Here is a 14,263-nt window from a genome sequence, read left to right on the forward strand (position 1 = left end):
CGGGGAGCCTCTGCTGGGATACACCAGATCAAGGAAAGGTGCGTGTATGGCGGGAGCAGGGGGGGGGGGGGAGAGAGGGAGAGTGATCTGCCCACAGAAACATAGGTTCCCCATCCCTGCCATAAGCTGTGATGGTAGTTCACCTGTTCTAGAGTTCATTCTAGAACAGTTGATTAACCATTTATTAAAATAGCTGTTAAACATTTCTTGACCTTTTTATAAATGTATTTATAGAAGATAGCTTGAATATAGTGTGTCCAGAAAGTAATTACTGCTCTTCCTCATCAAGATATGGGTATAAGCTACTGTTTGGTAAAGTGGTTGAACAAAAGATCTCTTGACAATTACAAGGCAAGTTTTCTTTATAAAAAATTAAAGTAGATTAATGTGTATCAGGGATGATGATGCCTTTTGTGTGGTGTTCATTAAGCATCTAACACAGCACAGTTAAAATCCTGATCAAGGTGTAGAGTAGGGGTGTTAGTGTGTACCCATCATTTACACTAGGGAAGTCACCGTGTGGAGACTCCATGATTAACCAGTAAGCCTGAGCTTATCAGTAAATTGTAGACTACACTCATTTCCTCCCTTTTTTGCCTCTGTTTTAGAGACAGCAAAGTGGGGAGGGGAGTGGGAGCTGGTGCCCCTGAGGAGCTAGCTTAAAAGCTGGCTCCCCACAAGCACCAGATCTACCCGACCTCTCTTCCCCCCCCCCCCCCCCCCCCCCCCTCCCCCCACCCACACACACACTTCTGCCTCTGATAGGGAGCTAGAGGTGAGGGAGGTAAGCTTGACACCTCCCTCTCCCCCTCCATGGACAGGCTACTGCTGTTGAGCATCCTGTGTCCTCAGAGAACTTGGACAGAGAAAAGTTTTTTTAAACTGGCTCCCCTTACAGACTGGTTCCTGCCTACCACCATGCGCTGCTGCCTCTGATAGAGAGGCAGCACTGCAGGGTGGCAGGGGGCTCCCCAGGAGTGGGGCAGTGAGTGCACTGGCTTCTGGCCGAGCTTTCGGGGACTATCAAATAGTTATGTAACCACTAAGATTTTTTTATGCCGTTACACAACTATTCAATTACACAATATCGAACATCCCTAGATCACACAATTAACCGATAAACCTGGGCTCCATTAGTTAATCCTAATGGTCACATGCATTTACCCCTTGCTGCCTCTATCAAAGGGAGCAGGTGAGAGCCAGTGCACTCAGGAAACCAGCTTTTAAGCCAGCCCCCTGTGCGTAAATGTGTAACTGCTAAAAAATTCAGCAGTTACACGTTTATAAAATTAAACAATTAACATCCCTACAGTATAGATTAGGGATGTTAATTGAATAGTCTATTAGCCTCATGAATTCTTATCCGTTAGTTGACTACTCTAGTCCCTGGGAACGGGGACGGCAGCCAGTGTGCTCCGGTCCCACACCTGAGGAGTCCCCCTGCCACTCCGCGCTGTTGCCACTGTATCAGAGGCAGCAGTGTGGTTTGCCAAACCGGAGCTGGTCTGCAAATGAAGCCAGTTTATAAACCAGCTCCCCTCACAGACTGTCTGCCTGTCACCCCATGCTCCAGCCCCTGTCTGAGGCGGGGTGAGTCTGTGCTCCGGACCCAGCGCAAGCCAAAACTTGAGGCTGTCTGCCTGCTTGCCCAGCTCCTAAGACACTTTAAATGTAGAGCTGCAGTTGGTCTGGGACCCATCACAAGTCAGGACTAGAGTTGTCAGGTGTCTGGCTTTGAATCGTACAGGCCAGTATTTGAGTTTTCTTTTCGGGAAACAAATTGAGAAAATATAAATGAGAAAATATAGCTGTCCGGTATTTTCTAAATAAGATGTAATGTAGATTGTGATGTAATGTCAAGTGTGTCCAGTATTTTTGTTGAAACCATCTGGCAACCCTAGCCAGGACTGAGACAGGTTGCTGGCCAGCCTGATAAAATATTTACTGCCGGGGAGCAGGGAGAGAATGTGTGTAGCATTAACCTATACGTTTTTGCTAATCGGTTAATCAACTACGCTATTACATTCCCAGTATAGATGCTGTTGCAGTATGAATAATCATTTTGATGAACAGTAAATTTAAAAAAATGTTTTTGTTAGGTCCAGCTGTGGTCCCTCCTCAGTATTATGGAGTTCCATGGGGGGTATATCCAGCCAATTTATTTCAGCAGCAAGCCGCAGCTGCAAACACCACAGCAAATCAACAGGCAGCATCACAAGCACAAGGACAGCAACAAGTAAGTACATTCTTCATGCAGAGGAACAGTATTTCATTTTTAAGGTTTGTTCTTATAAAGTCTGCCACTTCAAAATACCAGTTTTTTAAAAGAGAATTCAGCTGGATTTATAAATAAAAATTGTATGTCACTCTTCAGACTTTCTCTTGTGCTTTTCAGCTGTCTGTATGCCAAAAAGTTTTAGTTAGTATTTGAGTAGTTCTCATTACATTCATTAACATTACCAATTATATCAGCATCTGTTGATTTTCACCTGCTGCATAATTAATCTTTATTTTTGTTGTTTGTCTACTGTTGCAATCCTACATTAACTTTTTTTTCTTCATCTGAGTTGCTATGGCTTACTGAAGATGGATTTTAATGCTCTGACCTAGTCTACACTGATGATAGGTTGTGTCTAAGGGGTGCAAAACATAATTAAGCATAACATAAAAACGTAACATAATTAAGCCAACCTAATCCCAGTGTAGATAGTGCTAGGCCAAAGGTATTACCTGTAAGGCAGGTAGATTATTAACCTAACAGGAAAAACCTTTTCTCTGAGTAGTAGAGTCTGCACTATATCTTTATAGTGGCACAGAAGCTGTGCTGCTGTTCTGTTGCAAGCATAGACGAGCCCTTTGTAACTAGCACTGCATGAATAATTAGCACAAACATTCATAGAAAGAATTAAATGATTTTAACAGTCAACAGAAAAAAAACAGGTTAGTGTGCCACATCCTCTTGAAGTTCTTATGATGGTGCAGCATGGTACAGTTTTGCTTTAGTAGGTCTAGTAGTTTTCCTCTTATTGGAAAATATTCTCCTTCTTCTTCTTCAATTGATTGCTCATGTCCAGTCCATGTAAGTGTTCATGCATGCATCGTTGGATATTTTTTCCCTTATCAGTACCCATTGAGCCAACGGGGGACTCCCTGGAATGGCACTGCTATATTGGCTAATATATACCCTTGATGGCCCTCCACCCTCTCAGTTCCTTCTTGCTGCTTGTGACGGTTGTTAGATTGTGCTTTTGCTCTTGTTCTGCAAGTGCCTCTTAGCAGTTTTCTCTCATTCAGTTAGTTTTTATCTAGTTGTTAATAGTTAAGTGTAGTACTTAGCAAAGAAATACTTAGGCACGTGTCCCCGGTGCGTCCAGCGGGGCATGCCTCGGCCCCAAGACTTCAAGCCCTGCAAGAAGTGCTGAAGCCTATGCCCTGTGGGGATCCCCACAGAGCTGTCTCAAGTGAGTTGGCAAAGCCCACCATCCAAGGCATGCAAGATCTACAGCGGTTTGAAGCTGCATACTAAACGAGAAAGAAAGTCTCGCTTGAAAATTGTTCTCGTGAAGGCAGCCCTGTGCCCAGCTCCGGTGTCTGACCTGGCACCAGTGATCCAGAGCTCAGCAGTTTCAGTGCAGGAGGCACCTAGCCAGTCATGCGCCTCTCCAGCAGAGTGTAGTCCTCCGCACCGGTCCCTGTCCCTGGTGCCCCAAAAGAAGAGGAAGCATAACTAGGGCAGGTCTCTCTCAAGGCATATGCCCTCCACTCCAGACAGTTTTGGGGTGGCAAGAGACCTGATTGAGCTGACCTCGTCGTCTGACCTCGGCACTGGGTCCAGCCAAGGAGCACGATATCAGACGGTACCAGTCCTTGGCCACAGCACCCAGCACTGGATGTGAGAGGGCATCATCACCCAACACCAGTGCCATTGACTTTGACCCCGGGGTCGGTGCAACACTGCCTCCGGTGATGGCACCGGCCTCAGTTTCCGCCCCGACCCATGCACTTGGCACCCATGCAGGGGACCCCGCGCAGCAGTGACCCGGGTTCTGGTCTTCCAGCTTCTGGCTCCTCAATGTCGAGTGGACTAGCACCACCCCCTGCGATGGCTCTACCTCCTCCTTGGCACCAAGGGAAGCCGGAGTCCATTGCCTGGCACTCTCCAAGCTCAAGGTTACCAGCTGCCACTACCACTGCATCACACTGGTTGACTTCTGAGTATTTGACCAATTCAGGGACAGAATTATTCTGGTCATTATTGGACTTCAGGTCGAGGTCATGGCTATGACACTGATCCTACTCCTGCCACTGGTCCTGGCACCTCAGCAGGTCGGCGCAACCACAGCACCACCACCAGCAGCAGCAGTCCTGGCTGCCATGACTGCAGGCCCCAGCTTAGTGGCCATTTTGGACCCTCTGGGCCTACCACCAGAGCTAGGGAGCAAGCCCCTCTAGGCTGGAGTCAGTCTGCTCAGGGTACAGGGCTCCCCCGGGGCAATCCTCCCCCAGACCCACTGTAGAGACAAGGCCATCCATTGCTCAGTCCTCTATAGTGGCCTCCTTCCAGGCACCCTTGCAGGTCTGTGACCCAGAGGTGGTGGGCGTAAAAGGCTTGTCCTCCTCACCCCATGAAGCTCTTGGTGGGGCCCACCCCTCCATGGACTTGAGGCCCCATCAGGATCTCCTCAGTTTCCTGGCCCAGAGTCTGGGGGTACAGGCAGAGAGGGTGCCAAAGGTCTCGGACCCCCACGGTTAACATTCTTCAGTCACCCCCACCAGAGTGTCCTTGCATATTAACAAGACTGCAGTGAAGATCACAAAGGCCCTCTGGCATATCCCGGCTTCCATCCCACTGACTGATTAAAAAGATTGAGAGCACATCATTTGTACTACAGGAGGGAATGATCATCTCTTCTCCCACCCGCCTTCGGGGTTTCTGGTTGTCCAGGGGCGGGATGAACCAGGAGAGGCAAGATCAACCAGGTGCCATGCCAAAGAGCAAGGATGCTAAAAAGATGGACCTTCTGGGCAGAAAGGCCTGTGTCTCTGGGGGCCTACAGCTCTGCATAGTAAACCAGCAAGTCCTGCTAAGTTGCTATGCATTCAACACATGGGCTGCTATGGACAAATTTTGTCTAGTTGGTTCCTAGGGAATCTCATCCCGTATTCATGTCTCTTTAAGGAGGGCAGGGTTTCCCGAGCTGCTCTCCAGGCTGCTCTTGATCAGCTGATGTGATGGCCCACACCATGGCCATGAGGTTGGTCTTGCACCGCAGCTTTTGGTTGCAGGTGTCTGGAGTGCCTTCTAAGCTCCAAAACACTATCTGGGACCTCCCGTTCAAGGGGCCGTCCCTCTTCTCTGAGCACCCGGGCCACCTTAAAATCCCTCAAGATCCATACCCCAGCTCCCCAGAGTCACTCCCTCTCAGGTAGGAATGTCCCTAGGCCTTCCTAACAGAGCGCACAACCAGATTTCTCCCAGCATAGAGGGAGAAACAGGAATGAAAGAAATAACAGGCACCATTCCTGCCCTGCCTCAGGGCAGGGCCAGGGCCCCTCCAACAAGTCACAAAAAACCCAATCAAGGGTTTGGAGGGTATGCCTGAGTACACCCTACCAGTCTCACCCCTTCGGTTCCAGGGGTGGCCAACCCGTTACAGACGAAGAGTCAAAGTAGCGGTGGATACAGCGCAAAGAGCCTAGGGGAAAAAATTTGAGAGGGGAAAAAAACAAAAAGCCCCAGCTGCAGCATTTGGCCAGGGGAGCGAGATGACCCGGATGCTGCCCTTTTAAGAATAGGGTAGGCATTACCCTTTGAATGGTGGCCATTTTGAAGGATGCATGTGACCCCCTGGCGCTCTTTCACACACCTGCCCCTTGAAGAGCCGTGGGTGCAGGAGCCGCAATTTTTTTCTTCTAAGAGCCGCGGGTTGGCCACCCCTAGCCTATTCCCTTTCTACCGTTCCTGGGAGTCAATAACCTCAGACTGAGGGGTCTTAGAGAAGGTAGAAAGGGGATATGCCATCCCCTTCCCTTCACTCCCTCTCTTTCACCCCTCTGGTCCGTCCCTAATCAGGGACCCCCATCTCACGAGCATCTTCTCCAGGAAGAGGCACAGCAGCTCCTAAGCCTAGGAGTTGCTGAAGTGGGTGTCTCAGGGTTTTATGGGAAGTGGATTCTACTACCAGTACTTCCTGGTGTCCAAGGCCAATGGGGGGTTCCGAGCCATCCTAGACCACAGGGAACTCAATACCTTCATCGCGAAGGCCAAGTTCAAGATGGTGACTCTAGCGTCCATCATTCTCTCCCTCAATCTTGGAGATTGGTACGTTGCCCTCGATCTAAAGGATGCTTATTTCTTTGTGTCTCTTGCACTGCACCACATTTGGTTCCTCCGTTTTACGATGGTCCAGGACCATTATTGTCCTCCCCTTTGGCCTTTCCATGGCTCCCCAAGTGTTTACAAAATGTATGGCTGTAGTCCCCGCCACTCTGAGGAAGCAGGGAGTCCAAGTATTTCCCTACCTGGGCGACTGGTTTGTCCAGGGCCCTTCCTCAGATCAGGTGCTGGCCCACATCACCCTGGGACTTCTGAATGTGTTCAAATCTACCCTGGTCCCCACTCAGGTTATAGAGTTCGTGGGCACCCGCCTGGACTTTACGTCGGCCCCTTCCTTCCCCAGGTCCTAGTTTCTGGTGATCAAAGAAGCCATCCTGGACATGCTGGCGTTCCCGAAGACCACGGACAGATCTGACACCAGTTGGGGAGCTCATGTCAGCAACATGTGGACCCCAGGTATGTGGTCACAGGAGGAAGTCTTTCCTCATATCTAGGTCAGGGAGTTGCAGACAGTCCACCTCGCTAGTCAGGCCTTTCTCCCCTGGCTCAGGGCAAAGCAGTTCTTATTCTGTCCGACAACACATCAGCGGTTTCCTACATAGACGGGGTGGAGCCCATTCCCCTCCCCTGTGTGAGGAAGCCCTACAACTTTGGAAGCTGTGTATCGGTGAGTATTCACCCAGTTGCCTCCTACTTCCTGGGGTCTCAGAATACTCTGGCAAACCAGCTCAACAGGTCCTTCTCAGCCATGAGTGGTCTCTCAAGGGGGATGTGACCTTCCAAATCTTCCACAAGTGGGGATTTTCCCTCCTGGACTTGTTTGCAGCTTGACAGAACAGGAAGTGCCCCAGGTTCTGCTCTCTCATGGGGCTGGGTTGGAGGTCCCTGGGAGATGTACTCAATCTTTCCTGAGCCAAGGGGCTGCTTTATGCATTTCTGCCCTTCCTGCTGGTACACAAGGTGCTCCTGTGGGTTCGGGAGTTCAGAGGGTTGGTCCCTAATTCTCATTGCACTGGCATAGCCCAGACAGCACTGGTTCACATCCCTTCTGAGCCTTTCTTTCGAGAGGCTGATTGCTCTCCCGCTCGACCCAGACATGATAACGCACAACTTGAGCAGGCTTCTCCACACAAACTTGCGGTCCCTGCACCTAATGGCATGGAAGCTGAATGGTTGACAGTGGCAGAACTGCAGTGTTCAGAGCACATGCAAGAGGTCCTGCTAGAGAGTAGAAAGCCATCTACGAGGGCCACCTGCCTGGCTAAGTGGAAGCACTTCTCTATCTGTGCTACCCAAAAAGGGGTCTCACCTATGGATGCCCAGGTCCCGCTGGTCCTGGATTACTTACTGGATCTCAGGGTCCAAGGCCTACCCTCCTTGTCAATTAGAGTGCACCTAGAGGCTATCTCCACTTTCTACCTGGGCTCATGGGGCAAGACACCCTTTGTAGACCCCATGGTACATCTGTTTCTGAAAGGATTGGATGGGCTTATTCTGGATGTCTGTCAGCCTCTCTCTCAGTGGAACCTCAACCTGGACTTGACCTCCTTTTGAGCCTCTGGCTACATGTTCACTGCTACACCTTTCCTGGAAGGTGCCTTTCCTGGTGGCTATCACATCGGGCCCCCCTCGTACCTTACCTCAGACCCCCCCTCATACAGTGTTCTTTAAGGATAAGGTTAAGTTATATCCCTACCCCACCTTCCTTCCGAAGGCGGTGTCTCAGTTCCATCTCTCCCAGGACATTTTTCTCCCAGGTGTTTGGTTTTTTGTTTTTTTTTTTGTTTTTTTTTAACCCCAAGCCTCAGGAAAGGAACAGGCTTTACACGCTCTAGATCAGTGGTCCCCAACCTTTAGAGGTTCCCGGGCGCCCGGGGGGTGGGGCCACTCACGCGCTGGGCACCCGGGGGCAGGGCCACACGTCCGGGGGCACGCCAAGGGACTGGGATGCCCTTGCACCCGGTGCTGGCATGTGCCCCAGGGCCGGGGCTGGGGCCGCCCGAGCACCTTGTGCCATGGGCCCGGGGCCGGTGCCGCCGCCCGAGCCGCGCGCCTGGGTCCGGCACCGGCGCCACTCGAGCGCCTGCATATGCCCCGGGGCTGAGGCCGCCCGAGCGCCGCGCACCCGGCGCTGGTGTGTGTCGCGTGCCTGGGGAGGGTGCCTCCTGTGTGCTGTGCGCCAGGGGCGGAGCCGGCCCAGGTTGTCGGCAGGCGCACACAAATGCCCCGGTGGGCGCCATGGCGCCCACGGGCACCGCGTTGGGGACCACTGCTCTAGATGTTAGAAGAACTTCAATGTTTTCTTTGGACAGGACAGACCCCTTTTGAAGTCCCCACAGCTGTTTGTGGTGATTGCAGAACAGCTGAAAGGGCAGCCAGTCTCTGCACAAAGGATCTCATCGTGGATCACTTTGTATATTAAGGAGTGCTATGATATGGCTGGGATGCCAGCTCCTCCCCTTACAGCCCACTCTACTAGGACACAGGCCTCTATGGACATTGTGGCCCAGGTCCCTGTACTGGATATTTTAGGGCTGCCACATGGTCTTTGGTCCACATTTTTGTCAATCATTACACACTGGCCTATCAGGCTAGGGGGAATGCAGCTCTGGGTAGGGCTGTACTCCACTTAGCTGAAAGAATTCCGATCCTGTCTCCGGGGGTTTCTGCTTTGAAGTCACCTACATGGAATGGACATGAGCAATCATTCAAAGAAAAAACAGTTACTTACATTCGTTAGTTGTTCTTTGAGATGAGTTCATGTCCGTTCCAAATCCCGCCTGCCTCCCTTTCTTCAGAGTAGACCGGTAAGAAGGAACTGAGGGGGTGGTGGGCTAGCAGGGTATATGTTAGCCCATATAGCGGCACCACTCCAGGGGGCTCCCCTGCTGGGTACTTCTACAGTTAAAAACTTCTGACGATGCATGCACGCAGTGCGTGAACACTTATGTGGAATGAACATGGGCAACACATCAAAGAACAACTGTTACAAAGGTAAGTAACCATCTCCTCCCCCCACCACACACACACACACACACACACACACACTCTTACAAAAACTAATTTTATCACATACATTACTCTGTAACAGGAAGATGATGTGCTCTGCTATGGCTTATTTTTGCTTTCACAAATCAAGAAGAAACAATAACTAAAATAGATCACTGAAACTAATCTCTTGTCATTTTATTATTGCAATGAGATTTTTACTACTTTAATTCCATTAATCTTTAATTATATAAAGCTTTATTTTATGACTTTTTGTTTAAAATCCCTTTCATTCTGTGAGTATTTGTGATGGAATGCCTTCGATCATTACTAATTCCAGAGTTGCACCTTTACCCTAGAAGCCTGTATCACTGGATTTTTTTTCTTCCATTTAAAGCAATTGCTAGTCATTAGTTGTCACTGATGAATCATCTTGATAGCTGAGTATTTTTCTTCCTTGCAGAATTTTTTTCTCTGACTTGTTCAATGAGTATTTGTTTCCCAAATAGTGGGTCCCAGGAAGATCTATGAGAGTCACCAGTGCTTTTCAGAGACCTTCAGTCCCCTCTCTTCCCTTTCCTCCTTCCATGTCTGCCATAAGTACTCTACCTGTATATTCTCTCTTCTATTAGCGTTGGGCAACAGTACAAGGAACAGGTCCCAGGCAGCAGCAGGACAAAAGTGGCCAGAGCCAACAAGTGGACAGTCAGCAGCATGCAAGGGGGGGAGGGGTGGGGGACTGATGGGTGCTAGAGAGAGGAAGCATGTCTTGAGAGTGAGAGCAGAAAAGGGCTGGGGAGGCAGGATTAAGCAGATTAAGGACAGGAGGGAAAGAAGTATGCAGGTCAAATGGTGCTTCACAGTCGTGTGATAGTGCCTCACATGCAGTAATTATATATTTGTGTGTGTATATGTGCATCTCTCAAAAACGTTCCCAAAAAGTGAAAATGCATTTGGTGTGTTGCCTTACTAAAATGTTCGGGAACAACTGATTTAACCTATAACAACTTTACTTAAAAGATATTTTTTTTGCAGCATTGCACAGACTTAAGACACTAACTAAACTGCATTTTTGTTTCTGAAAGTTGTATGTGGAAGGTGCTGTTTTGTCAAATTAGTGACAAAATATAAAGCTGAAACAAAATCTAGTTAACTTATAAGATTTGATAATCAAGAATGTGTACGGATATGGGACAGGTTAGGTAAGTATTGATAGACTGAAATTGGTAAATTTTCAAAGAATAAGGTACATTCTTTCAAATTACAGATTATTCAGGAATAAAAATTTTCAATGGCCAGAATGTGAGGATAAAGAATGATATTCGTGTTCCCTGTAAGTTGAGCGCTTAAATGGTCGCCCAGGAGAGATTCAGGTGCTGCCCAGCTAACTAGCAGAGCAACCACAGTTGGCAGCATGTGCCTTGGTGCACATAACAAAATTTATACTGCACACAGATGGAAAAAATTAGAGGGTAACCTGAATGGTGTATATATTTTTGTGCGCTTGTCAGGTAAGGATTAGTTTTCAGTTAATAACCTGTCAGGATTCATAGATGTTTCCAAATTCACTTCTGGAGGACTTTTTACAGTTTTATTTTCCTCTAGACTCATTATCCTTTCTAAAATATACTCCGTCTCTGTTGTGCTGAATAGCAGAAGACCCAAAGGAATCCTTGAACCTAAGTCTCTTGTGCTACATTACTTTCACCCAGATAGTCCATACCTGTCATATTTTTGTGTTATGCACGTGAAATTATTATGTTGGGGTATTCAGAAAACTAAACTCAGAGCTAAAAAGCAATAAATACACAAACCAGCTGTCCTACACCTTTTATAGCATATAATTGATTTTGCACTCACCTTTTAAGAAAATAGTATCATATTGGTCTTTTGTAGGTTCTGCGTGCTGGAGCAAGTCAGCGCCCTCTTACTCCCAATCAGGGTCAGCAAGGGCAACAGGCAGAGTCACTTGCAGCAGCTGCGGCCGCAAATCCAGCTTTGGCTTTTGGTCAGGGTCTTGCTACAGGCATGCCAGGTATATAAATGATGGATTAAGGAAAATAAAAATCAGTTTGAGTTAAAATACTGGTTTTATTAGAAGTAAAGTCTATTGTATCTTAAAATCCTGTTACATTTGTAATAGGCTGTTTGGCACTCATCTCTGTACAACTTTGCTTGTTTTGGTTGGGATAAAATCTTGGCACAACGTTTTTTCAAATACTAGAGGGTTTTTTTGCAGCTTATTTTAAGATGTTACATACTTTTAAATGTGTTTTTGCGATTCATGTATTTAGCTTTTAGTACTTCTAAAACCTCTTAGAAGTGGATAATGCCCCATAGATATGCAGCTCTGAAAGAATGCTGTTGTTAGTCACTTAGCTACAATAACAATCCTGAGTTTTAATGCTTAAAGAATTATTTAATGCAGAATAAATTTAATATTTTACCATATAATTTTTAACAGTGCTGAAATGGAGAATTTAAAATAGAAGAAAAAAGTAAACTGCTTTATTAACTCTGTAAAGGATGATGTGTTTGAAATGCCTACAGCATTTTTGGTACCAATGAAGCTTGCAAAATAACTAAAACAAAGCTGCATATTCTAACCTTTCAGTCTCCAGAGTGTTAGATTCTCCTCAGTAAAATAGTGTACGCTTAATAGCTTTTATTTAGAGAAAACATTCATCCTCGTGTATTTTCATTATTTGTATGTGATAAAATGCACAATGCATGTCAGTAAAAGTTAACTGCTGTTGAACAGTGTTGGAACTTTAGTACAACTGCATGAGCCAGAACAAATTAACCATTCTCCTTGTCCTCATATCGGTGCAAACATGTTTGAGGCTTTTCCTTTTGTTGTTCTTAGTTTAGTTATAGAAAGTGCTATCATCTGCCTTCAGTTGACAGAAGTAGCAAGTAAACAAGCATCAGAGAAATTAGTAATAGGGCTCTCAATCACAGTTTTAATCACATTTCTATTGGCATTCTATTATTTATTACATTTTTTCTACATTTTCTACACTTTTGAATCATAACATGGAAGTACAGTGTAGAAAACATATCCTGAATACAAAATCAAACAGTTCAAATACAAGTTACTTTTGATTTTTTTTTAGTAATTTCTTTTCTATTTTTATTTGTATTCTAGTATGTTTTGTAAAGCTATCAGTTCTGTTAGAAAGCACAAAGCCAAGAAAGTTCTGAGTTAATTATAGGCAGAGCCACGGTAATTGTACACTTATTTACTGTGTAGACAATATAGCTCATATCAGAACATCTAAAAGATAAAAATTGGGCAGCCTCGGGTGTGGTGCATTCACAGGATAAAGTCTGACCATGATCTCAGTTTCACATCATGATTAATGTGTTGTCCTCAATCAACACTACCCATGTTCTGATTGTGGATGAGGTGTCCAGTCTAAGCCTGCAAGATCTTGTATGAAGAGGGAAGGGGCATAGGAGAGCCAATTTGAATCCTCTCTTGTTTGTGAACTGTCATTTTTTCACTGAAATCTGATGCAGGATGGTCTTGATATCAAGGCAGGAGGAAATAGTTTGTATTGTGTCTCATTCTAAGGTTCTAGATGTACTTAATGGGATCTTCTTAGCAGGTTAGGAACGGCCCTGTTACTTATGTCTAATGAGATTGAGCGAGTAATGCTGAGGCCTTTTATAGGTGTATATCATTTACACATCACAAAAGGTTGAGATTTAACTGTAAGCAGATCTCAAATACTGTCCCTAGTTGAGGCCTTCCTCAGAAAACAGTCTCTTGACACTAATGCTCTAGCCCAATGGTCCCCAAACTTTTGGGGCTGCCGTGTGCCTGGGGGGCGGCGGCCGCGCATGCGCTGGGGGCCGAGGCGCAAGAATGGCTCAGGCCGGCCCTGTCACTAGGCGGGCGCACAATAAATGTCCTGGCAGGTGCCATGGCACCTGCGGGCACCGCGTTGGGGACCACTGCTCTAGCCAATAATCATTCATTAGCAAACTGCTGGAGATCATGGACAAGAAGATGACCGACAAATGCCAATAGCAGCATCTTGCATCCTCTTATTCCTTTTCCTTAGATATCTCCAGTCTGTTCTCACACCTGGATATAATGTAGAAAACAACACACCAAGGTGGTCAGCAGTTTTAGTGAATCTTAAATGCAAAGTAGTTTTTAAGCTCAGATATTAATGTTCCATTATTCCAACAAAAAATTCAAAGACTAACAAGATGGTTTATTAGGTGATGAGCTTTCGTGAGCCAGACCCGCTTCCTCAGATCAAATAGTGGAAGGAAATTGTCACAACCATATATACGAAAGGATACAAAAAAAATGAACACATATGAAAAGGACAAATCAAATTTCTACCATTATTCCAAGTTTGTGTTAAGTGTACAACCTTGTCCTGCTCCTATCCCTCTCCCAAATACTCTTTTACTAGGGGGAAATACATATACAGAATTCATCTAGAGTTGATTATTTAGATGCTCATGTGAAGTGCACATGTGCATCCTCTGCAGTCATTGCTTTTTAACTGTTTGTTTTGGCATCATCTCAGGAGTATTGATATGCAAAGACAGTAGATTCAAATAAACAAGTACAGATAAGTAACCTTTCCCTTACTAGTGCTGGAAAATTTTTTTATTGTGGCATACCAAAATTCACTAGAAGACATGTCATTGGATAATTATTACTAATGTTAGTAATATGTATAGTAACAGGTTGTTAGAAGTATTTTTCGACCATGCATTTTGTATCATTTCTAATTTTGTGCCTTCTTTACAGAACTTCACTAAAGCGGAGTTCAGTCAGAAAGCCTCACCCTTTTCTAGCGTATGAGTAGCAGCGATCTTAATGGTGAAGTCTGTGGCAGCATGGTAGTTTTGAGGGTGGAGCTGGCAGCACAGGCTATAGTTAAGGTTGTCTAACACTTTACATTATACAGT

At 46.3% G+C, this 14,263-nt stretch overlaps 1 protein-coding gene across 10 annotated transcripts in view; it reads left to right on the top strand.

Annotated features, from left to right (window-relative positions):
- Positions 1-14,263, top strand: part of PUM2 (pumilio RNA binding family member 2) — a 129,995-nt gene that overhangs the window by 78,266 nt on the left and 37,466 nt on the right. For all 10 annotated transcript variants that reach the window (XM_006137572.5, XM_075923436.2, XM_075923435.2 and 7 more), the window contains 2 exons: positions 2,100-2,236; positions 11,222-11,360. In XM_006137572.5, coding sequence (XP_006137634.1) covers positions 2,100-2,236; positions 11,222-11,360 — 276 coding nt within the window. The remainder of the gene's footprint in view (positions 1-2,099; positions 2,237-11,221; positions 11,361-14,263) is intronic.

This window comes from Pelodiscus sinensis, chromosome 3, assembly GCF_052426305.1.
Source record: "Pelodiscus sinensis isolate ZL-2025 chromosome 3, ASM5242630v1, whole genome shotgun sequence".
Lineage (NCBI taxonomy): Eukaryota > Metazoa > Chordata > Testudines > Trionychidae > Pelodiscus > Pelodiscus sinensis.